General features: G+C 43.2%; 1 protein-coding gene across 9 annotated transcripts in view; it reads right to left on the bottom strand.

Moving 5' to 3' along the window:
- MAGI2 (membrane associated guanylate kinase, WW and PDZ domain containing 2) overlaps positions 1 to 23,821 on the bottom strand; it is a 1,106,753-nt gene that overhangs the window by 154,881 nt on the left and 928,051 nt on the right. For 7 of the 9 annotated variants that reach the window (XM_065555069.1, XM_042859399.2, XM_065554827.1 and 4 more), the window contains one exon: positions 7,275 to 7,910. The exons of the other annotated variants lie outside the window; for them this stretch is intronic. In XM_065555069.1, coding sequence (XP_065411141.1) covers positions 7,275 to 7,910 — 636 coding nt within the window. The remainder of the gene's footprint in view (positions 1 to 7,274; positions 7,911 to 23,821) is intronic. 9 annotated transcript variants of the gene reach the window in all.

Here is a 23,821-nt window from a genome sequence, read left to right as displayed (position 1 = left end):
TGCCTCTATCCCCAAGTGTGAAGTGTGTATCTGTCTCATGATATGAGCTCGTAAATCTGCTGGGATTACTGCTCAGTCTCCTTTAAATAGAACCCCATCTTGCACACACAGTTTATCCCTCACCTGGTGGTAGAGAGATGCCTCCTTTGGCGCTTGCTCCTTGCGATCCAGCCAACCCTGAAGTATGAAATGTTTTATTGCCTGTAGCACCCTTCCTGCTGGGTGCTGTATTAGATTGCCTGGAGCCTCCCATCAGAGATGAGAAGGTATTGTAGCATGTTGACAGATGGCTGTGTGGAACAGCAGACAGAGGCTGTGGTGTACTCTACCAGGTATGTCCTGCTCAGTGTATCTGCCACCAGCCGTGACTTTCCTGGGCAGTAACTTATCCTCACCCCATAGTGCTGGAGTCTGCTTGTGATCAGACTACACATCCACCTAGTGCCCAAAGTTGAGCTGATGGAATAGTTCCATTCCAAAAAGCACAGCCAGTAGCTCCTTTTCTGTCGGAGCATATCCCCTTTCTGTATCTATTAGAGCTGACCCGGACAATTCTATGGGCTTCTGGCTTTGCATCAGTGTGTCAGGGCAGTCAGGACCAAGGGTGAGAATCCACGTCAGGTTTCAGGGTCTGGGTCAGAAGGCAAAGTCTAAATCAAGCTGAGGTCAAAGCCAGGAGTTCAAGTGCAGGAATGGCCAAGGCAGTTACAGAAGATCCACACTGTTGCCTGGACACTTCCTGGAATGCCACTTGGGTTTATATACGGCGAGGAGCCAGTCAGGAGCAGGGGTGGCTCCAGGCACCAGTGCACCAAGCACGTGCCTGGGGCGGCAAGCCGCAGGGGCCGGCCTGCCAGTCGCCGTGAGGGCGGCAGTCAGGCTGCCTTTGGCGGCATGCCTGCAGGAGGTCTGCCGGTCCCACGGCTTCGGCGGAAATTTGGTGGCAGGTACGTCGAAGGCGCGGGACTGGCGGACCTCCCGCAGGTGCGCCGCCGAAGCCTGCCTCACTGCCGTGCTTGGGGCGGCAAAATACATAGAGCCGCCCCTGGTCAGGAGCCATGCAGGCTGCTGTCTGTCAGACCTCTTGACGGGGGGCTTCCCATGGTCTGTGTCCACAGTGGGTTGTGAGCAGGGGAGCACAAGCTGCTTACAGTTGCTGTATTATGATCAAATCCATGGCTTGCACTGCCCTGCTGACCAGCAGTAGGTGAAACTCCTGTGTATGAACTACTATCAACTCTAAGTGATAACATCTCTTGTACAATAAAGGCATTCTGAGGTCAGTGGCAAATGCAGTCACATTACTCCAGTCTAATATTGATGCTTATCAGTGTTGCTGGGACTACATTTCAGCTGGTTCCGCAATCCAGCTAAAATTGAATTGGTCATTGATCTAATAGCAGTTGCAAATAAGCAGTTGAATGGCTAGACAGCCTTCTTCTGCAGCGCATGTTCAATGAGAGTCTTTGGATCTGCTAAAGTCACACTGCAGTTACCCTCCTCTTCAGTGGAAGTCTCTAGGTCCTGAGTTACTGCATGTACCTTCCTAGGGTAGCTGCAGCATTGGGACATAAAGTGGTTCTGTTTCTAATGCCTTTTGCACCATTGCCCAGAGGGTGGACATTTTTCTTTACGCCTTTCGTGTTGTTTTCCACAGTATGTACACTGCAACATGTTGCCTGCATTCTTAGTCAGTTTGTCTCTATCCTGCATCCTGGATTCTTTTAGCTTGAGCCGGTGTACTTGTTTTGCACTAGTGGCTGTTATTGTAATGAGCGTTTCCTTGGACTGTTGAACAACCATTTTCTCTAGGTTTAGAGCTGTCTCTTGCAACAACCTCGCCTGTAAGCTGGAATCATGTGTCCCACAAATGATCCTTTCTGTAATTAGGGAATCTTCAATATCTCCAAAGTTACACATAGATGTCTGAATTCTCAGTTCTGTAACTTAAGTATCTATTCTCTCTTCTACTTCTTGGGTTTCAGGTAAAAATAGAGTATCTCTGTACAGGTTTATTCTGTCTGAGGTCACAGTACCCATCAAATACTCTTATCAACTGTTCCCGTGTTTTCATCATTATTCCTGGCACCCAATTCTTGTCCTTCCCCTCAATTATATATCTATATCTATACACTTTACTTTCATTTTCTCATCTTTATCATGCATAGTCAGCGATGTATACAGATGAAGTTCTTGCTTTCATTGCTTCCATGCTTGTGCAAGGCTTTTTTTCCCTGGAAAATCAGCATTCCTGTTGGTCTCAGTCCCTCCTTCCTACCTGTTTCCAAATACTGCTTTGTTTGCTTGTTAATCACACTCTCTTCCTTTCTGTAGGTCTCATTACTCTAACCACTGCCACTATATTTCATGTACTGTGTACTGGATAATATCATGAAAAGACTTTGCACTTTTAAAACTAAGCTGGCACTTTATTAAGAACTGTTTACACAGATGCTTGAGCTGAAGCGAAGATACTATCCATGTGCACATATACTGACTTCTGGGTGCCTCCTCTGAACTCTTCCCTCTCTCCATGTTCCATGCAGGTTGCTACAGAGGAGAAGCATGAGGTGTGAGCTGAATGCGGAAGGGAAGGTGGCAGAGCAAAATTGGATGGGTGGGTGCAAGCAATATGGGTAATATTTTTTGTGCAGCCCACAAAACATGATTCCTCTCAATTTGCCAGATGGGTGTTTATATAGAGAAATAGAATCAGGCAAGATTTTTGGTATTTTTGCATTAGAATATCTATGAATGAATAAAATACTTACTCTGTCAAGTTTTTGTTCTTCCTTTCTTTTCCTTGTCTGCTTTTCCTTTTAGCTACTCTTTGTTCTCATGTATCCTGGAAAAATCTTTTGCCCTGTCAGTGTCTTTTCCTTCATTCTAACTTTTCTGCAGAGTTAATAGTTCATTCTCTCTTTTATTTCTCTGTGTTCTCTCCCTTCTTTGTCATGGTCTCTCAATATTTTTCTTTCTCTCTCCACCACATCCCTCTGCTCTGTCTTTCCCTCTTTGTCTGTCATTGCTTTCACTGCTTTCTCTTTTGTCTCCTTCCCCAGTCTCTCCCCCACTCCCTCCCCTACTCACTCTCCACCCTCCATTGTCTCCACTCACTCTGCCATGCTTTTATACACATATATATACAAACCTGCTGCCTCTCTGTCTCAGAAGAGGGGACGTCCAATTTTCCCTCACCCTCCAGCAAGGAGATGGGGACCATGATTTTAATTCTCCTAGTCAAGTTTTGTTTCTTTTTACCTTCAATATTCTCTCCCCCAACCTCAAGTCTTCTTTTATGTCTCATCAAGGGAATGGGCCAGGTGATGACTTTCTATACCCTGCCCCAAGACAAGAGAGGGGTTGCTCTTCTGAGGTAGGTGTAGGAAGGATTTGGGAGATTGGCCAGCCAGAATTAGAGCTGAACTGGTTGGCAAGGAGGTAAGAACAGAGGAGCTTTAACTGCAGGAAGGAGCTCAGCTGGGCTGCCTACTGTACTTGATAAAAAGTTCTGTGTTCCCTGAGCACCACAACACTTCCTTAGAGTCCATGCGGGCAGGGGACTGGACTCGATGACCTCTCGAGGTCCCTTCCAGTCCTATAATCTATGATTCTATGATTCTATGATTAGCTGGTATGGGCTTGTGCTGACCTGGCCACCTGTTAGTATTACGGGAAAAAAATCAGGGGTAGATCTATCTCATTTTCTCTAGAGATGTAGCCAACCTGTGAAATGACAATATCAGACAAACAGATGAATTACTAATGCTGCTTTAGAAGTTATAAGGTGAACACACAGGAAAATCAGGAGTTCTTCCTCCTCTCCACTTGGGAAAACACTAGCTTCTTTTTGACTTGTTTCATATCCCCTCACTTTTGGTCCAAAGGAAGTCCCATTTCTCCTCCCCACTTAATTATTTTTGTTAAATGGCCATGCTACTGATCTTCTAAGCTTGAGGGCAAAGGGCTTTTGCCAATGCCATAGAATGACCCACCAGAAGATGCCTGTAGTGAATATATCTGTGAAGCAATGTCCACCCTTTTCACATAAGAATAAGGATAAGATTTTTTTGACCAGAGAGTGAGAGACAGGTCGCTTCTGAAATTGAACATGTCCCATTGCATCATATCATCAGCATGCATGAATAACTGATAAGGCCCCCAATAGGTGTATGCATCACACAACTTCTGTCCTCCAGGAAATAATGTAAATAGGAATAGTGTGCTTAGTCTTTGCAAAATGAGAAGCTAAAGACATGATGCATAGAGCAATGAAGTAAAATGAGGCTACATTTCAACTGTCATCATGCACCCAAATAAAAAAATAAAGATGGCATACAAAAAGTAATGAAGACGTGTGCCTTGTTTTCATCGATGTCATAGATGAAATATTTTAGAATCATAGCAGGTTTAGATAAATATTTCTAGGGCTGTGTTTCACATTAAGGTTATCTTATCTGAATTGGTCATAAATTCTCTTTCTCTGTTCATATTGGGATAACAAAGAGGCGGAAAGACAGATTTTTATTCAAGAAACTTTCTCTCTCATTTCTGTTAGATTATAACATTTTATAATCCTCCTGCTAGAAGACTGTTCCCTAAATTAAATTACTCCATTGCTTTGTCCAATTTTGCTTTGGATGACTCAGAACAATAGCGGACACCACCATTTCCTCTATGAGACTTTTTGAGAGTTTAATGAACGTGCACGAGGAAGTATTTCCCAACATTCAACCTAAATATTCATTTGTTTTATTTTGACCCATGACTCCTACTTATATCTCTGGTACTATGCTGAAAACTCCTATCCCTCCTTGGTGTTCATTACTGTTCACGTTCTAGTACTTGTAGACAGTTGTCCTCTTCTACATCATTGCTTTGCCAAGCTCTTGATAGACAGAAGAAAAGATGGGTAGCATGAATGCTTGTCAAAGCAATGATTAAGGGCAAGTCTTCATGGCCATGATAAATAGCCACCACCGCCATTAATGCAGTGGCACCGATTTAGTGGGTATGGTGAAGACGTGCTAAGTTGATGGGAGAGCACTCTCCCGTCGATGTCTGTAATCCACCTCAACAAGAGGCAGAAGCCATGTCGACGGGAGAGCATCTCCCGTTGATATAGCATAGTGTAGATACTGTTATAAGTTGATCTAAGATATGTCAAATTGGATTATGTTACTTAACTAGTGTAATTTAGATCGATTTTCAGCTTAGTTTAGGCCAGGCCTAAGAGGAAATTCCAGAGAGAGAAAGACTAACACCTTTATGGGCCACAGTGTATTGCCTTTGAAGGTTTTAACCACTACATTGCATTATAAGCTCATACTTAATTTGCTGTTCACTATCACTGTATTCCACTTTCTTCTTCCATTGAAGATGTATATTTTGGATTTCCCCCCAAAGAAGTGTTAGCTTGCATTTTTTCCAGGTTAAATCCTTTTTTGTTGTAATTCTAACCTTTCTAGTTCCCTTTATACTATATCTCACTACCCAATACATCCTCATTTATCATCATCTGCCACTTAAAACAATGTGTGGTTTACCCCGACTCTTCCAGCTTATTAATAGTGATGCTCAATAAAACCAGATCTAAATCCAACTACTATAGCACCTCCTGGTCATCACTTGCTCCCTTCAAGTTCATATATTGCTATTTACCATTACTTTTTGCTCAGTCTTTCAGTCAATTTTCATTCCATGCAATACATGTCATATTCAATCTAATGGCAATTAATTTTTCATAGATGATTTTGAGAGGTATACTGTAGCAACTGATTAGCTGAATCCTACATATATTTAAATCTCCCTAAATTTTCTCCATCCATTAATTTGGTGATTTGAGAAAAAATAATCAGGTTTCTCTGGCATGATTTGCACTAGGCTTTATAGGTCTTGGAATTCTAATTCTAAGGTTTTTTTTAACTGTGTTCACTTTTGTCATTTGCATACATTAATACTTATTTCACTTCTCATCCTCCTGCTTCTAAAAAAAGAAATGATAAATATATTTTTCGTTAATCTATTTGTTTTACAGCAGAGTAATGTACATCTAATGACAAGTGAATATGGATTACTAATTTAGAGTAAGTGCTATCATTTCCAGTGGTGTACTTTAATTAAAGGAACCAGTCCTAGTCTTCAGTTTACATCTTTACAAATTAGCCATTGGATGTTTATCATTAGGATTAACAAATCAGGAAAAAAAATCTGTTATACTAAAATGTTAAAAGTAAAGAAATTAAAGGTCCACACTGGTATTAAAAATAATTGGTTCTTACTATTGTTTCCTTATTCTACCCTCTCTCCCCCAACAGAACATACACAGGTTTATTATTATAGGGTTGCTCATGAACATGGAGCTGCTTGGAGCCATTTTTTAAATAGACACAAAACACACTGACTTTTTAGTTTTGGGGCAAAAATAAGCAACCATTGTACATCAGTTTTTCAAAGGAGGAAAAATGTAGGTCAAATGGCCTAGCAAACTTGACAGTGTCGCTTTAAGTTTTGATAAATTCACATTTGTTCTGATTTTGATCTCCTTTATTTAACTAACACATCTGGGTTATACTTAAACCTTGTAGTGCTATGGGTTGGGACTCTTAGGGTATGTCTACACTGTAATAAACACCCACGGCTAGCTAGGGTGACCAGCTGTCCCAATTTTATAGGGACAGTCCCGATTTTGGGGGCTTTTTCTTATACAGGCACCTATTATTCCCCACCCCCTGTCCTGATTTTTTACACTTGCTATCTGGTCACCATATGGCTAGCCCATGTCAGCTGACTTGGGCTCGCGGGGCTTGGGCTATAGAACTATAAAATTGCAGTGTAGACATTCCAGCCTGAGCCCGAAAGTCTACACTGCAATTTTATAACCCTGCAACCCGAGCCCCGCAAGCCCAAGTTGGCTGACATGGGCCAGCGGTGAATGTCTTATTGCAGTGTAGACATACCCTAAGAACTTGCAGGCAACCATCATGCAAACTATTAAATGCTAAAAAGGCCTGGGATGCCTTGGAGAGTGTGTTACACTTATACAGAGAGGGAGATTTTGACGTATGCTTAGAGCTTCAAAACACAGAAAAGGATGTACAATAAATGGTTACATTTTGCCTACAGTACTTATTATATATACACATTTTTTCAGAATAAATGATATTTCCTCCCAGAACAAACCATTTCCGATCCAGTACACAAGGATAAGTAGTTCCCATTGTTTAGAACTGTTCACATACATTTTTGTAATTGTACAGACTTTCTAGACTTACCTCCTCTATGGATAATCAAAGAAGTTTCACTTCCAACAGGACATTCTTTAAGTATATCCACTACTTCTGCATGGCTCAGGTTCTGTACATTCTGCTGGTTGATCTCAACAATGAGGTCACCTTCACACAAACCAGGACATCCCTGAATGTCTAGAATTTGCTTCACCCTCTGTCCTGTAGGACTGTCTGCTATAGTGAAGCCAAAGCCCTGGGTCCCTTTCACAATGGTTAAGGTCATGAGTTCAGCTTGGGTGGCCCCAGAAGAAGCCATTGATACATTATCATCATGAACAGGTGGTGGGAATGTGCTATCAAGCTGACTATCTGCTGGAATGGAGTGCAAGGGATGTGGTGGTCGATCTGTTACATCTGGAACAGATTGAGAGGTCCTAGAAATGTATTCCAAATAAGTTTCATAGTTATGTCTTCCATTTACCACTACCGGAGGCCTCTCCATTACTGCAAGTGGTGGCACCATGCTGTTGGCAGGATCTTCAGGATCAAAGGGCAAAGGGTATCCACGACATAGCACCAGGTTGACACTCTGACCAATAGGAACTGACTGGAAGAGTTTGACTACATCTGCGTGAGTATGCCCAAGGACACAAACTTCATTAATATAGACAATGACATCACCTAGAAAGAGAAAAAAATAGTGATGACATGAGAAAACTTCAATTACTATTGGCACAAAAAGAATGGAATTTGTTTTTGAGATCAGACATAGGAAATCCCATTCTACTAAAAAGTAAAATCAATTAGAGCAATATTCAGATCAATCAAAGGTGATACCAGGCTGCAATTTGTCTTCCTACAAAGATAAATGAGATAGTTCAATGCTGAAATAATTATAACAGAGCAACAGCTCTACTATAATTAAGGTTCAGACTAAAGGTTTCTGTCTAAATCTCAGCTCGTCTGAGTGCTCTGAAATCTACATGGTTACTCAGATTGCCTTAAAATTTGGGTGGTTTAAGGTTTTATTAGTGATCCAAAGCTGGGAACATTTGACCAAAGGACTAGTGAAATACAGTCCCAACCCCCTTCCTTAAAGCTGAGTGATTCTGGCAACCCAGGGCTCAGATCACTGCACCAGAGTCAAAATTACCCCAACAGATCTCATGGCATCTACCAGCCCTTGGAAGGAAAATCAAAACATTATTTCAAAAAGATTGTGCTTCTCTAGTTAGGCTTGTTGTAAATCTCACATTCTTAATATCACACCCAATGGATTATACTGAGCATGTGCAGAGAGACTGGCCAGCTATCTGGAAAACTATATTTTCAGCATAGGACCTGAGTCACTCTGAGGGCATGGCACAGTCACTGAATCTGAGCATCACCCCAGGTATTGAGAGTTCAAATCCTACCTAGAGCAGAAATCTTAAATCAAACAAACCAAAAAGAGAAGCAAAATCAACAAGGAGTCTGGTGGCACCTTAAAGATTAACAGATTTATTTGGGCATAAGCTTTCGTGGGTAAAAACCTCACTTCTTCGGATGCATCAGAAGAAGTGAGGTTTTTACCCATGAAAGCTTATGCCCAAATAAATCTGTTAGTCTTTAAGGTGCCACCAGACTCCTTGTTGTTTTTTAGATACAAACTAAAAAAGAAGCAGGGATATTACTCCAATCTGCTTCTGTCCAGGGGGGGAAATGCAATATGAGTACAGCTGAAGGTGCTGAAATTATTCTTTTTAAAAGAAAATAAATTACACAAGCAAATGTTTGCTGGGAGGGGAGTGTGATTAGGAGAGGAAGAGTAGGTGGGAATAGGAGGAGAGGGTTTGGGGGATCAGGGATGATGAGGGCTAGCAGGTGGGGTAGGACACTGGGAAAGGAGATGGGGGTGAATGATGGGAACTGGGGTAGAATATGGGCAGGGGCACCTGTCAGCTCCACGTTTCCCTGCTGGGTGTATGCCGTGGCAGTTCACACATCACATAGCTATTGTTTCAGGCTGTATTCATCTCCATCGGGTACTCTTTTTCAGAGATGAATCTTATTGAGATGAATAGGCCACTTAACATCTCTCAAAATCTGCAACCATGAAGTGTGAACCCACTCTGGGAAGAAATCTGAGAATGAACTGTAAACATTTGGGGAAAATCTGCCTCTCTCAAGGTTTTTATGTATTTATTATTCATTTTGGTTAATGTAATCTGAGTACAGCAGAATATGCAGAAAGCACTGGGATGGGAGGGGTGATTGGGGTGCAAGAGTAGGTGGTAATAGGGGAAGAGAGGCTTGGGTCTGCAGCAAGGGATGAAAAATATTATGGAGTCGGGGATAAATGGGAATGGGCGCTAGGGAAGGGAAGAGGGGCTGGGGGACTCAAATAAGAGGGAGGGTTTAGGGGGAGTGGCAGAGGAGAGGATGGGAGGGGATTGGAGAGAAGTTTAGGGGTCTGCGTGCTGGGATCTGTAGGGGTCTCAGTTCCTCTCCCAGCCCACTGTGTGCTCTGGAGAACCCTGCTCCTCAGGCAGTGTCTAAGCCCCTCTCCCTACCCCTCCATGTGAGCTGGGATCTGAGGTTGGGAGACTGAAGGTCATGCAAATTTACACATCTGAAATTGGGAAAATGAATATATCTCTACCTTGATATAACGCTGTCCTCGGGAGCCAAAAAATCTTATCGCGTTATAGGTGAAACCGCGTTATATCGAACTTGCTTTAATCCACCAGAGTGCGCAGCCCCGCCCTCCTGGGGTACTGCTTTACCGCGTTATATCCGAATTCGTGTTATATCGGGTCGCGTTATATCGGGGTAGAGGTGTAGCTATATATCATCCCTGTGCGGGGTTGGGATCAGGGGCTGGCCAGGGGTTTGCGGGAGAGGCCCAGTTTGGAGGAGGGGCAGACTGCGTGGACCTGAGGCATGGCTGGGGAAGCCTGGCTAAAGCGGGGGGCAGGAGTCCCAGCTGGAGGATAGTTAGTGCTGGGAGTGAAGGTCTGTGCTAAGCGTGCATCTCACGCTACACAACTAAGGTAGTGTGCAGGCCTCCAGGAAACTGCTGCCTGGATATGTGTATGCAGCTGCATGGGACAGGAGACAACAAGGAGCAACTTAGATGTTAATGGCTTTTCCATTAGTGCCAACTAATGGCTTAATGGGAAGGGAGGGGGAGCTGGAAATGTTGGCGGGGTGGGGAGGGTGGCGCTACATGTGGCAGAGAATGGAGAAGGAGAAAGACATACCAGTCTTCTCTCGCCTGCTGAAAGTTACTGTAACTGCCGTACTATACAACTGCCAAGAGCGTGGGACACAGACCATGGATGAAATGTCCCTCACCAGCCCCGAAAGCAATTACACATTGCAAACATATCAAAGGACAACCATGACCTCTACTCCACTATTACAAAATGTACAGGAGGAGGGAGGGGCACAGAGGAAATTCTATAAGCAATCATGTGCCCTAGTGGAAAGACTACTGGACTGGGACTATTCCTAGCTGTGCCACTGGCATCCTGGGTGGCCTTGGGGAAATCACTTAACCTCTCCATGCCTCAGTTTCCCCTTTGTACAGTGGGGATGATGATGTAACGTTATTTGAGATCTAGCTAATGAAAAACACTATATAAAAGCTAGTTCTTTTAATTATTACCTAACCACAGCAGCACATCAGCTGAAAACCTGGGTGAGGATTACAACTGACTAAATGAACACCAACTGCTAACAACAAACATTTCCCTGCTTAAGTAATTAGGAAATTAAATGGCACAAAGCTTGTTACCACAGAGTTAAGGTTGCCTGGTGATAGCTTGTGCCCTTCCAGAATGTCGGGGTCACAAAACTCAAACTTCTGAAAACCAGGAAATACAGAGTTTCAGGTAAATGCCCACACAATCTTAACTCTGCCCTCTTTGAATGATGCCCCAATACACCCAGAACATACACAATCCCACTCCGCCCTTTCACTAAAATGGTGAGGTGCCACCTATGCTTCCCCTACGCTCTAACACTGAGCCTACTGCCCCAACAGAATACCACACTTGGAAAATTTAATAACCACTTCAGACCTATTTACAAGCCCTTTACACTTCCACATAGGACAGGGGTTCTCAAACTTCATTGTACCGTGACACTCTTCTGACAACAAAAATTACTTCATGACCCCAGGAGGGGGGACCAAAACCTGAGTCTGCCCAAGCCCCACTGCCTGGGGGGCGGGGGGGAGGGGGGAGTAATAAAGCACAAGCCCCACCGCTTCAGGCAGTGGGGACCAAAGCTGAAGCTCAAGGGCTTCAGCCTCTAGTCACAGGGCCTGGAACCTGAGCTGTGCCGCCCAGGGCTGAAGCCCTCGGGCTTTGGCTTCAGCCCTGGGCAGTGGGGCTCGGGCTTCAGCCCCGGGCCCCAGCAAGTCTAAGCCAGCCCTAGTAACCCCATTCAAAGGTGGTCACAACCCACTTTGGGGTCCGTACCCACAGTTTGAGAACCCCTGAACATGATACCACCTAAACTCATACTTTCCTCTAGCCAACATTAAATCCACAGACTGCACTCATATCCGGGGGTGCTGGAACTATTTTTATAGTTGGGATGCTGAGAGCCATTGATCCAAACGGTAAACTCCGTATATGATGGAAACTGCTTCAAACCAGGGGGTATGACAGCACCCCCAGCACCTATGCTCATATCCCCCCCTCACCATTTATAATACCCCTGGCAATAAAACCCCAGTGCACTGTTACTTGCACATGCTACACAATTCGGTAGTGAAATTATGCACTCTGGAAACTCAGATACGTACAAATCTCTTTCCTTTGATCATACACATGGGGGTGGGGGGAGAGGAAACGGGACTCAGCCCTAGATCTCCTCATAGCACAATCACAGCTCTATGATGCTTCTCAAACTAATCACCAAATTTCCTCATATCACAATCACAACTCTTCCAAACTGCCCCGCCACAGGTGCCGGCTTCCTCCTTACCCCAGGGGTGCTCAATCCTCGCTCCACCACAGTTCCTGCCCCCCCCACTCCTTCCCCATATCCCCATCCTCACCCCTCCTCTTCCTACCCAGTTCCGTCCCCTCCCCTGAGCACGCCCCATCCCTGCTCCTCCCTCTCCCCCCAACTGCTCCTGCATGCTGCAGCTGAGGGGGAAGGAGTTGATAGGCCGGGCTGCCGGCAGGCGGGAAGCGCTGGGGTGGAGGGGAGAAGCTGCCTGCTGGTGGGTGCTAAACACCCACTAATTTTTTTCCTTGGATGCTCCATTTAGTTGCGCTGTTCATATAATCCTTTACTGGAGTCTCTAGCTACTCTTTTTTATCTAATATGCTACTTTGGTATCAGATTTGACAGAGACAGAATGGGATTACTAAATAGTTAAAATTAGGAAAAGGACAAATATGTCAGGAACATTTTAATTTGAACAATATCAGATTTTGTGGTGCCTGTGTCTGCAGGAGGGGTGGAGTGGATGCTGATGTGCGGCTAAAAATTCATGGGACATGTAAGTTTGTGTGTGAGAAATAATCATCCTGCATTGAATGGCACCTTTACCATTGTCTTTAAAAGTCACCATTTGCTACCACATATCAGATAGTTATTCTAGTTATTTCCTATTCTAAGTATAGGCAAAAGTTTATCTAATATCACTGTGTGCCAGCTATTGCCAGATGATGCCTTTTTATGGTTAACCACTGTGCCTCATCACTTTCAGTCAACATTGGGTTCACGGGTCTCCACTCTGCTCATGTAGCCGCCTTTTTCTATTGAAGAAAAGTAGTTCAAAAATAAGTTTCAGTTGACTTAGGTGTCTTCCCATGATCAGGACTGGTCAATATATTGATGATTATCAATAAATATTCATATTATGGTAGAACCTACAGGCATAGCCTGGATTAAAATAAATAGCAACTTATTTAACCACACAATAGCAAAAGTACTTACTAGCCTATTTTTGTTTCCACTTTCAATAAAGCTAAAATGGCATGCATCTTTTATAACACAGAAAATGGTTGTGTGGTCAGAATAATCATCAAGCTACAGTAGTGTTGTAAGTGACAATATTTTTATTTTTCTGCAATTAAGTTATGTACCAATAAACTATGATAGCTCTAGGTTCACTGCTAGATCCATAGCTTAATTATTTGAGCTAAAATAATACAGTATGCACTATCAATTTTATGTTTTAATGGTACCTCAACATTCAGTAATGAAATTAGGATTTTTTTTACTACTGGAATTTCTTTCAATGAATTTATGAAATTGTTTCCTGGAAGCACCCTAATCACAAATCTAATCAAGTGAGTAGAGGAAAAAGAACAAGATGCCACTACAGGGAAAGGAAAGAATATTGTGTATGTAAAAATGAATTGGTCAGTTCACAATGATCAGAGTGTCTAACAACCTGACAGCAGTTAATTGCATACTTTTAAAATTCACATGCATAAGTGGTGATTCATGTACAGATTTCTTCAAAGGGGGGACAAGCAAGCAAATGCTGACAGATTTTGTTGAAATGTTTGAGAATAATATCCAGAGAATAACATACTGCCTGCATGTGCATCATAAACAGGTCTCATAAAATATAGGTTGAAAGAGGAAGTTTAGTTATACAGAAATGCATAGGAAGTGCTGTGAGAACAGAGATGATGCTGACTTACACAGATGCTGCAGACAATTTATAGTTTTAAATCTGACCTTTTAGAACAGGGGTCGGCAACCTTTCAGAAGTGGTGTGCCAAGTCTTCATGCTAATTTAAGGTTTCGTGTGCCAGTAATATATTTTAATGTTTTTAGAAGGTCTCTTTCTATAAGTCTATAATATATAACCAAACTATTGTTGTATGTAAAGTAAATAAGGTTTTTAAAATGTTTAAGAAGCTTCATTTAAAATTAAATTAAAATGCAGAGCCCCCCGGACCGGTGGCCAGGACCCAGGCAGTGTGAGTGCCACTGAAAATCAGCTCGCGTGCTGCCTTTGGCACACGTGCCATAGGTTGCCTACCCCTGTTTCAGAAGTTAAGTAAACAAAATACTGTACTGAATAAAAGTGACAATTGCTGCATTTCATCTTTATTTGCGATCTAGTTCTTGTTTTAATCTTTATTTGAAAACTTATTTCTAAAGAGATCAGACTTTGAATGTCATGTATCTAACACATGATTAAAGAGACAGTTAACTTGAAAGTCACCATTCTGTCAGATATGTTTGTACCTACTGTTGTTACAAGTAACACCTAACATTGCTGTTAGTGAAAGAAACTAAAAAAACAAATATTCTTTGGGCTTTTTTTCCAGTTTGTTGACTTTGTGCATTTGACAGCACATTGTGTAGAGTCAGTTTAATAGTTTTGTTGATTCTCAACTACAATTCCTGTTTCATGAACTAGCATGATGGCATCACGCCCATGCACTGATCCTGAGTTTGTTCCATATATGGTCTAATGGACAAGGAACTGAATTAGAAGTCAGAAGACCTGGGTCTATTCCTTGCCTCTACCACTGGCCTGCTGCATGACAATGGGAAAATCAAGTTGCCTTTCTGTGTCTATTTCCCATCCCACCCTTTGGCTGTCTTGCCTCTAGACTTCAAGTTGAGGCAGGGACTGCCTCTCTGTTTTTCTGTCCTACCACAATGGTGCTCTGAGCTCAGTTGTTTACCTCTAGATGCCACCATAATACAAATAATATCAGAATGTATATTTTTAATTAGTCAGTTCAAAAAAATTCAAGTTGAAATGTTCAAGGGTCCCTTTAAGCACCATTTGGATACTAGGAGCTGGCCCAGTACGTCCCCATTATTAGCTAATATTGTCCCAATTAACCATAAGTCATTACAATTCACTTCCATTACTAAGATGATTTCCAAGTATATATATTATTAAAGCAGCTCTCCTAAAAGAGCACATTCCAATTAAGAGGAGCACTGTATAAACATAATTTACAAACAAAAAAGGGCACCCTTTTTTCATATGGACAGATCTTTTCAAATCCTGTTAGAATTGCTCTGGAAATAATTCCACATTACCCATTCCATTCACCTTATTTGTGAAAGTTTAAAAAATGATTGTGAATAGAATTTTCTATTCTAATATCTGCCTCCGTAACTGTTGCACATAGTAGGGGCAGGTGTAGCACATACCGTTCAGGTGAGAACTCCCCTCTGCAAGGTTCCGGAGTCAGGCAAAATGCTTCCAAGTAGTGAGGGCCAGAGCAGCCCCCTTGCAACTTTTGTATCAATGCATCTTTTTCTTCCTTTCCAGAGTGCTGACCAGTGCACAGAGATGTGGTGGTCATGGCCCTGTTTCCATTCCTCTTCTCTTGCTATCTTCCTACTCAGTCAGTGAAGGGCTTTGGATTAAGGCTATTTACACCATAGGGACAGGGAAATCATCTTGTGCCTTCTTCTTCTTCTTCCCCTTATGCATGTATGCAGGGTTAGTCACAATCTAATCCTCAAAATAATATTGTCTTCATAAATTAGGAAACCACACTGGCTAATTCAGTAGTGGGCAAAACTGCCCGGGAAAAGAACAACCCGAGAAAAATTCAACCAAAATTCAGAATCAAATCTGAAAGGTTTGGATAACAATCCCCATCTCCAGAATCTATCCCCGCTCTTCCCCCCAGCAAAAAAAGCCGAACCAAAACCAATCACCACAAGATTGCACCAGACTGTGCGGTCTTTTCTGAGTCAGCTGCTCTTTTAAGGTTTCTTGGGCTTCTATGGAGTGTTAGGTGAACATTGTATTCCGGATTGCCTTTGAGATGTGAAAGTCATGGAGTTAATGCAATCTGAAGATAACATTTGATGCAGCAGTGACTTCTAAACCTTCTGAGACCCACAATGTCCATGCTACAAACTTACATGGAGACGGGAACGTTGAAGGCTAAGAAAGTGGAGATGCAAAGCAAGGGCTGGAGGAGAAACATTGGATGGAGGCATGAGTTATAGAGTCCAATCCAGCTGAACGTGACTGTACCCAAAGAGACAGGAGAAGAGGTTCAGGCTGTGGAACGTGAAGGAGGATAACATCTCAAGTAATTTAGATAAGCCTCTGAGCTTTAGGAGCTTGTCCAAACCAAACCCAGTTTCCAGACCTTTTGAGGTTTGCTCATCACTAATTCCAAAGTCATGTCTCCTAGGTCCTTGTGACATGACAAAACTAACAAACAACTAGCAATGTTTGCTCAGCAGAAAAGCCCAGCCCTTGGCAGCAAGAGGCATTGTTTGTCAGCATTAAAGAGTCAATGTCATAATCAGGCAAAGTTTAAAAATATATTTTAGGAAGACAACTCACATGTCATTTATCTTTCCTGCACTTCCTTTCCTACTGCTCATAATAATAACTGGTACATTTGGACAAAGATAGCAGCATTCTCCTTTTCAGATAGCTTATTCTACCACAATGATTCATTCAGGGAGCCACAGTCTTGTTCCTGATATCACAATCATTCCCATGGTGAGGAGTTCTGATTAGGGCTGTGCAAAACGTTTGCACCAAGCCTCAACATTTGCCTGGCTTTGAGGCTTGATATGTGAAAATGGGTGGAGGTTGTTTACATACACACCTATATAATTCATTAGTCTCACTTCCCCATCTAGTTCCCCCTCCCCGCCATTATTCCTCCCTCTCTAACAGGCTGCAGGACTTGTCCACGTCTCCTTAGATCTATTGTTGAAGAGGAGAAGGTGGGAGAAGTAGGAATATGGAGAGGACCCTCTAGAAGAAGTGGAAGAGTCATTTATTTTTCTAGGCTAGAGTTCGTTATTCCAACTCCATCACTGATTCCACATGTCCATCACTATAAGAACAGATTCCTGCATCTGGTTCAAAACCCAAGGGCCAAATTCAGAAGTGAGTCTAAGGAAGTCTGAACAAGTCTAGAGGGAGTCTGAGTTTGTTTAATTTACACTTTCTTCCAGTCCCCTCTGTCACTGCTATGCCAATTTAGACACTCTAGACTAACTTATGTATTCAGAGTCCTTTAGACTCAAAGGTCTGATTTCAGAGACAATATTTAAGGTGACTTAGTCTCCCTTTACACAGCCTGAGGCCTGGTCTACACTAGAAAATAAAGTTAGCTTAACTACATCGCTCAGTGGTGTGAAAAATCCACATCCCTCAGCTTAGATCCATTGACCTAGCTACTGCCTGTTGGGGAGATGGATTACCTATGCCAACAGGAGAATCCCTCCTGTCGGTTTAGGCAGTGCCGCTATAGCATTGCAAGTGTCGACAAGTCCTTAGAGTTATTTACACCAGTCTCTAAGGGAGTTGAAAATGATGCTATTTACTCACAAATTAACTTGGAGTAAATGAATATGGTTTCTACTCTAATTTAACGTACACCTCCTTACGGTTCCTCAGTATGTATGTTACCCTAATTTAGCCTCCATCAGAGTTTGGTAGCGCATGTGTAAATACTAGCTATAAGGAACTGAGAAGGAGTCAAAGGGTATTTCTACACTGGAGCTGAAGATATAATTTCCAGCTCAGGTAGATATACCCATGCTAGCTTTGATTGAAGCTTAGGATTCAGAAGGGATTGTACTCAGGACAGCTAGCCTGTCCCACTGCCCATGCAGCCATGGCTACACTGCTATTTTTTTAGTATGCCAGCCCGATCAGAGCTAAGCAGGTATGTGGAAACGAGCTGGAAATGATACCTCCAGCTCCAGTGTAGACTACACTACACTACAGACTTAAGTCAACCTATGTTAGGTCAACTTACAGCCACCACAGTAATTAGTCCAGTGGCTGATGTCCACACTTCCTCCTTCTGTCTGTGGTGCGTGTCCTCACCCGGAGTGCTTCCACCGACTGGAGGGGCAGTGTGGGGCGCTGAAAGCCAGACAGTCAACAGCCAATGTAAGTAATATAGTGTCTACAGAGATACTGTATGGCCCTAACTACACCAACATAAGCCTTACGCCTCTTGTGGAGGTGGAGTTATGATGTTGGTGTAGTAGGGCTCTTACGTTGGTGGGACGAGGCTGTAGTGTGTACACTGACATAATTAGATTGAAGTAAGCTGACTTATGTTGACCTAAATGTGTAATGTAAACCAGGACTAAGTCAATGCATATCACCTCTGAATTTGGCTCCGCAACTCTGTACCACTCTGCTCCTGCCTACCTCTCAGATTTCCTTTGCTCTTAATCCTAGCTTTTATACCTGAGTATCTACTCATTTGTCTTGAGTAGACGCTCAGGTATTTTTCTTTTTCTCCAATTAACTTCTCTGTTGCTTCATCCTGACCATCTATGGCCTGGGACAGCCTCCCTCTTCCTGTGTACCAAGCAGTAATGCTCTCCTCCTTCAGATATATTTCCAATTAACTTCTTCTGGTGAGCCTCCCTCTAACTGTTTATCTGTTCCTACTCTCATGCCCAAACTGTATATTTAAAATATTTTTTTTAAAAATGACCTACACACACTGTATATGCTTTGGAACTAACAAAATAAAAACAAAGGAGAAGCACGTTTATTCAAAAGGTGTGTTTAGCCACACACTCAATTGCCATGTACTTATCCTTTCCCAACATTGCTGGGCCAGATTCTGTTCTATTATATAGATGTGACTACAGATTTTAGTTTATTGGCTTTGGAGGAGTTACTGTGACTTTACACTGGTGTCACAGAGCAGAAGTTAGCCCTACATTTGAATAGTTCTTTAAGTTTGCCTGAACAGATATAGCTTTTTAAAATGCTGTGGAAGATCAAAGTATGAGGAAATTTAGACACTGTCTGCTCACATTGGGTGTTGCACCTGGCAGTCATTTACACTCAAGCAAACAACTGCAAATGATCATGTGGTTACAGAGCTTGTCCCATATCTCTATGATAAGATTTTAAAAAGTAACTACAGCTAGGCTCCTACATCCATATTTAGCCTCGTAAATCAGTGGCATGATTTTCCTTTTTCAAAATCTCAGCCCTTATTCCCACTAATACTAATCACTTTTAAAAAGGAAATGATATGGCTCAGTTGTAATCAAATGTTAAGGGAGATTTTAGAGTAAGATGGATATCTTCTATTTGTTTCTACTGGCCTATTAAAAATACCTGCCACAACAGGGTATAACTTACTTCTTTTATAAATGAACGTTGAATCAATTGCTAAAATGTGCAGCACATAATCTCCCAGGAGTGCGTATCTATAAAAGCAGCAGATATCGATTGGAAGAGAGCTGTATACTTAAAACTTTAGACCCTCCTATTAGCTTTAAAACAGATTTATCTAATAGACAATATTATTGCAGTCACCCATCAAATTAAACAGGCACAGTGAAATGGAAAGTGCTGCTGAGAGATCCATAAATTCATGGCTGCTTCTATAAAGAAGTTCTATGCTATCAGCTCTGCTTGATGCTATAATGGAACACTGAGCGGCTCATCAGAATATCTGAATAGCATATCTGCCACTGGCATGGAAGTCATGTGCTCTCGGCCTCCACCACATGCAGAAACCTACCTAATTCCTGACATCAAACTCTATGTAGCTGCCAAGCTGCTACTAGCTTGTGGATGGCAGGTGTCCCAGCACCTACATCAAGTTTCATGCAGCCTCAAAGATGGATCAGTATAGTTGTGTTTCATTGCACTGTGGCCTCCACTCTCTTCCACAGCTGTTGGCAAACATTATTTTCCTCGTTGGATTCAAAGAGCAAAATGCCTTTTGTTGCACTAACATTTGCCTCTGGCTGGAAACTTGGTGTCACATGCAATCCAGACCCATGAGAGGTTGTGTCATTGCCTGCCCTGTAACCTTGGGTGCCTCACAGTGCTTTGCTTTTGTAGCTCTTAACCTGGGCTGTTCGCATACAGCTTAACAGCATGCAGGTCACACCCTCAGTGTCTGTGTACAGCTACAGCCTTGACCCAGCAATTATGACCCCCGACAACTTGTCAGCAGCACTCTGGCTTCCACCAGCCTTGGTTACTACTTGCAGGGTGGGCGCAACATACTCCCAGTCCCAATTTTCCCCCAAAATGGGTGTTTTACAAGCACAAGGCATTAAAGTTAGAAATGGTTACAAGAGAAATAAAGATACAACGCTTTCTAGTAGCTAAAACTTAACAAGCTAGACTTGGTTCATGGTAAAATCCTTACCAGATGATCCCAGCAACAAGGCTGATCAAATTCTCAGGTTAAGATCTCTCCCCTCCCACACCCAGAGTCAAAGGGCAGTTTCTTTTGTCTTCTTAGGTGAAAGAGAGAGATAGGGAGAGAGATATCTTGGGGTTTTCTGCCCCTTTCTTTTATAGTCCAGGTAAGCTTTGAGGTGGATTCTTCTGAGTGTTACCCCTCAAAGCAAAGTTTATTCAAACAGTAAAGAAGGCAACATGGACTATGGTGGTATAGGATGCTCCATGTTCTTTCTTTTCACCCATGTTTGCTGAAATGCAAATTTGCTTTGTGTCCTGCCATCTCCTCTTCCTGCTATCTTGAGGACCCAGTTTACTACTTATATGTAAGGCTAGGTTTTATTCATGGGTATTTTTAATAAAAGTCACAGACAGGTCACAGGCAGTAAGCAAAAATTCATGGGCTGTGACCTGTCCATGACTTTTACTAAAAATACCCGTGACTGCCCTGGGGGGGCAATCTGGGGATTCCGGGGGTGCTGAGGGAGGTGGCCCAGGGGACCCCGCTGGTGGTGGTGGGTGGGAGTGAAGCCCAGGACCCCCGCTGTTGGCGGGGCTGTCAGGGGCTTCCTACCCGGCTCCCCGTCCCTGCAGCTCCTAGGCGGTGCAGGGGTCAGGGGGCTCGGCGCGCTGCTCCTGCCACAAGCACCGGCTGCCACAGCTCCCATTGGCTGGGAATCACAGCCAATGGAAGCTGTGGGGGTGGAGCCTGCGGGCATAAGCAGTGGCACGGAGCCCCCCCGCCCCAGCTCCTTTGCTGCCTAGGAGCTGCAGGGCAGTGGGAGATGGGGAACTTTCCATCCCAAGGTAAGCCCCCCCACAACTCCCTGCCCCCTCCCCCACACCTAAACTGCTGCTGGCTCAGGGGCTGCCCGTCTCGTGCAGTCCCTGAGCCAGCACCAGCGGCGGCAGCAGTCATAGAATCATGAATCATAGAATATTAGGGTTGGAAGAGACCTCAGGAGGTCATCTAGTCCAACCCCCTGCTCAAAGCAGGACCAACACCAACTAAATCATCCCAGCCAGGGCTTTGTCAAACCAGGCCTTAAAAACCTCTAAGGATGGAGATTCCACCACCTCCTTAGGTAACCCATTCCAGTGCTTCACCACCCTCCTAGTGAAATAGTGTTTCCTAATATCCAACCTAGACCTCACCCACTGCAACTTGAGACCATTGCTCCTTGTTCTGTTATCTGCCACCACTGAGAACAGCCTACCACCATCCTCTTTGGAATCCCCCTTCAAGTAGTTGAAGGCTGCTATCTAATCCCCTCTCACTCTTCTCTTCTGCCGACTAAATAACCCCAGTTCCCTCAGCCTCTCCTCGTAAGTCATGTGCCCCAGCCCCCTAATCATTTTCATTGCCCTCCGCTGGACTCTCTCTAATTTGTCCACATCCCTTCTGTAGTGGGGATGAAAACTGTATGCAATACTCCAGGTGTGGCCTCACCAATGTCAAATAGAGGGGAATAATCACTTTGCTTGATCTGCTGGCAATGCTCCTACTAATACAGCCCAATATACAGTTGGCCTTCTTGGCAACAAGGGCACACTGCTGATTCATATCCAGCTTCTTGTCCATTGTAATCCCCAGGTTCTTTTCTGCAGAACTGCTGCTTAGCCAGTCGGTCCCCAGCCTGTAGTGGTACATGGGATTCTTCCTTCCTAAGTGCAGGACTCTGCACTTGTCCTTGTTGAACCTCATTAGATTTCTTTTGGCCCAAGCCTTCAATTTGTCTAGGTCACTCTGGACCCTATCCCTATCTTCCAGCGTATCTACCTTTCCCCCAAGCTTAGTGTCATCTGCAAACTTGCTGAGTGTGCAATCAATCCATCATCCAGATCATTAATAAAGATGTTGAACAAAACCGGCCCCAGGACTGACCCCTAGGGCACTCTGCTTGATACTGGCTGCCAACTAGACATCGAGCCGTTGTCACTACCCGTTGAGCCCGACAATCTAGCCAGCTTTTTATCCACTTTATAGTCCATTCATCCAATCCATATTTTTTTAACTTGCTGGCAAGAATACTGTGGGAGATGGTATCAAAAGGTTTGCTAAAGTCAAGATATATCTTCCGTGACCTCTGTAACAGACTCGCAGCCTTACTTATATGTAAACTGAGGTAAACACACATTTCTTTGTTCAGGATACTTCTGCCTGGAGAGAGCTGTGTGGTTTTGAACATGTGCTAAGAACATCACACGGGGATTTCATTACTTTACATAGAATATTGCTGCCTACAATTCACCACGATCTATTGACCAGCGAGTTATGAGTTTTCAAATGATACTTCACCGGGTGGATTATTACAATACAGACACTCCCGGGGTTATGCAAACCCGATTTATGAAAATCCTCACTTACGGAAAAAGTTCTGTAAGTCCTGTAAGCTGCTTTTTTTTTTTTTTTTTTTTTGCGTAATTCTCAGGTATACATTCCCAACTTATGCAAAATTCGACTTATGCAAGGTGTTCCAGAATGGAACGCTTGCGTAAGTCGGGGAGCGTCTGTAGTATGTAGGATATGAATACAGAGATGCTTTCGGTCACACCTGCCCATCAAGACAGCCTCACAAAGCTTTAGTGTAGACACTACCTATGCTGACAGGAGGGTTTCTCCTGTCGGCGCAGGTAATCCACCTCCCTGAGAGGCGGAAACTATGTTGATGGAAGAATTCTTCCATCACCCTAATGCTGTCTACATGGGAGCTAGGTTGGCTTAACTGTGTTGCTCAGGACTGTGGATTTTTCACATCCCTGAGTGATGTATCTGAGTTGACCTAACTTTTTTGTGTCGACTAGGTATTATATTTAAGATTGCACAGGAATAATTCTGCTCATAATTACACTTGTACAACCCCCTAAAGCCAATAAGGTTACAAAGGTTTATAGCACACATATATAACTAAGGATAACATTTGGCCCTGCAACTGGAACTCTTGATGTGCGAGGCAGGACAGAATCTAGTTCACTCTCCCAGTTTGCTTGCTCTGAGGGGCTAACAGGAGTAAAAGAAAAAAAAAAGTAAAACCTTTCGTACCCCCCTTCCCTTCCTCCCCACTCAGGTAAGTAGAGGTGATTTTAAATACATGGTAAAATCAGATCTGTTAAATAAGCAGGTGCCATTTTACGCAGTCAATTTTTTGAGAACTCCATTTTAATTTTACTCTGACCCAATGCATGCGTCTAATTAAAAAGCTGGCTTTTCAAAAATGTTGTGCTTAACCAGCATGCATCCGGTAATTACACTCAGGCAGATGTGGATTAGTCGAAGAAACTATTTACATTTCTTTTGCATATAGTGGTAAGAGCTATTTAAATTGATGCATTTAATTTTTTTGGAAAGGAAGAATAAAATAAATTCAGAGAGAATCTAAAGACCCTGATTATTTGCTGATCTGGTAAAACATGAAAAAGTGCAGATTAAAGCTAAGTAAAGCAA

The sequence above is a fragment of the Chrysemys picta genome, chromosome 1 (assembly GCF_011386835.1).
Source record: "Chrysemys picta bellii isolate R12L10 chromosome 1, ASM1138683v2, whole genome shotgun sequence".
NCBI classification, from domain to species: domain Eukaryota; kingdom Metazoa; phylum Chordata; order Testudines; family Emydidae; genus Chrysemys; species Chrysemys picta.
This window is presented reverse-complemented; position numbering and strand designations above follow the sequence as displayed.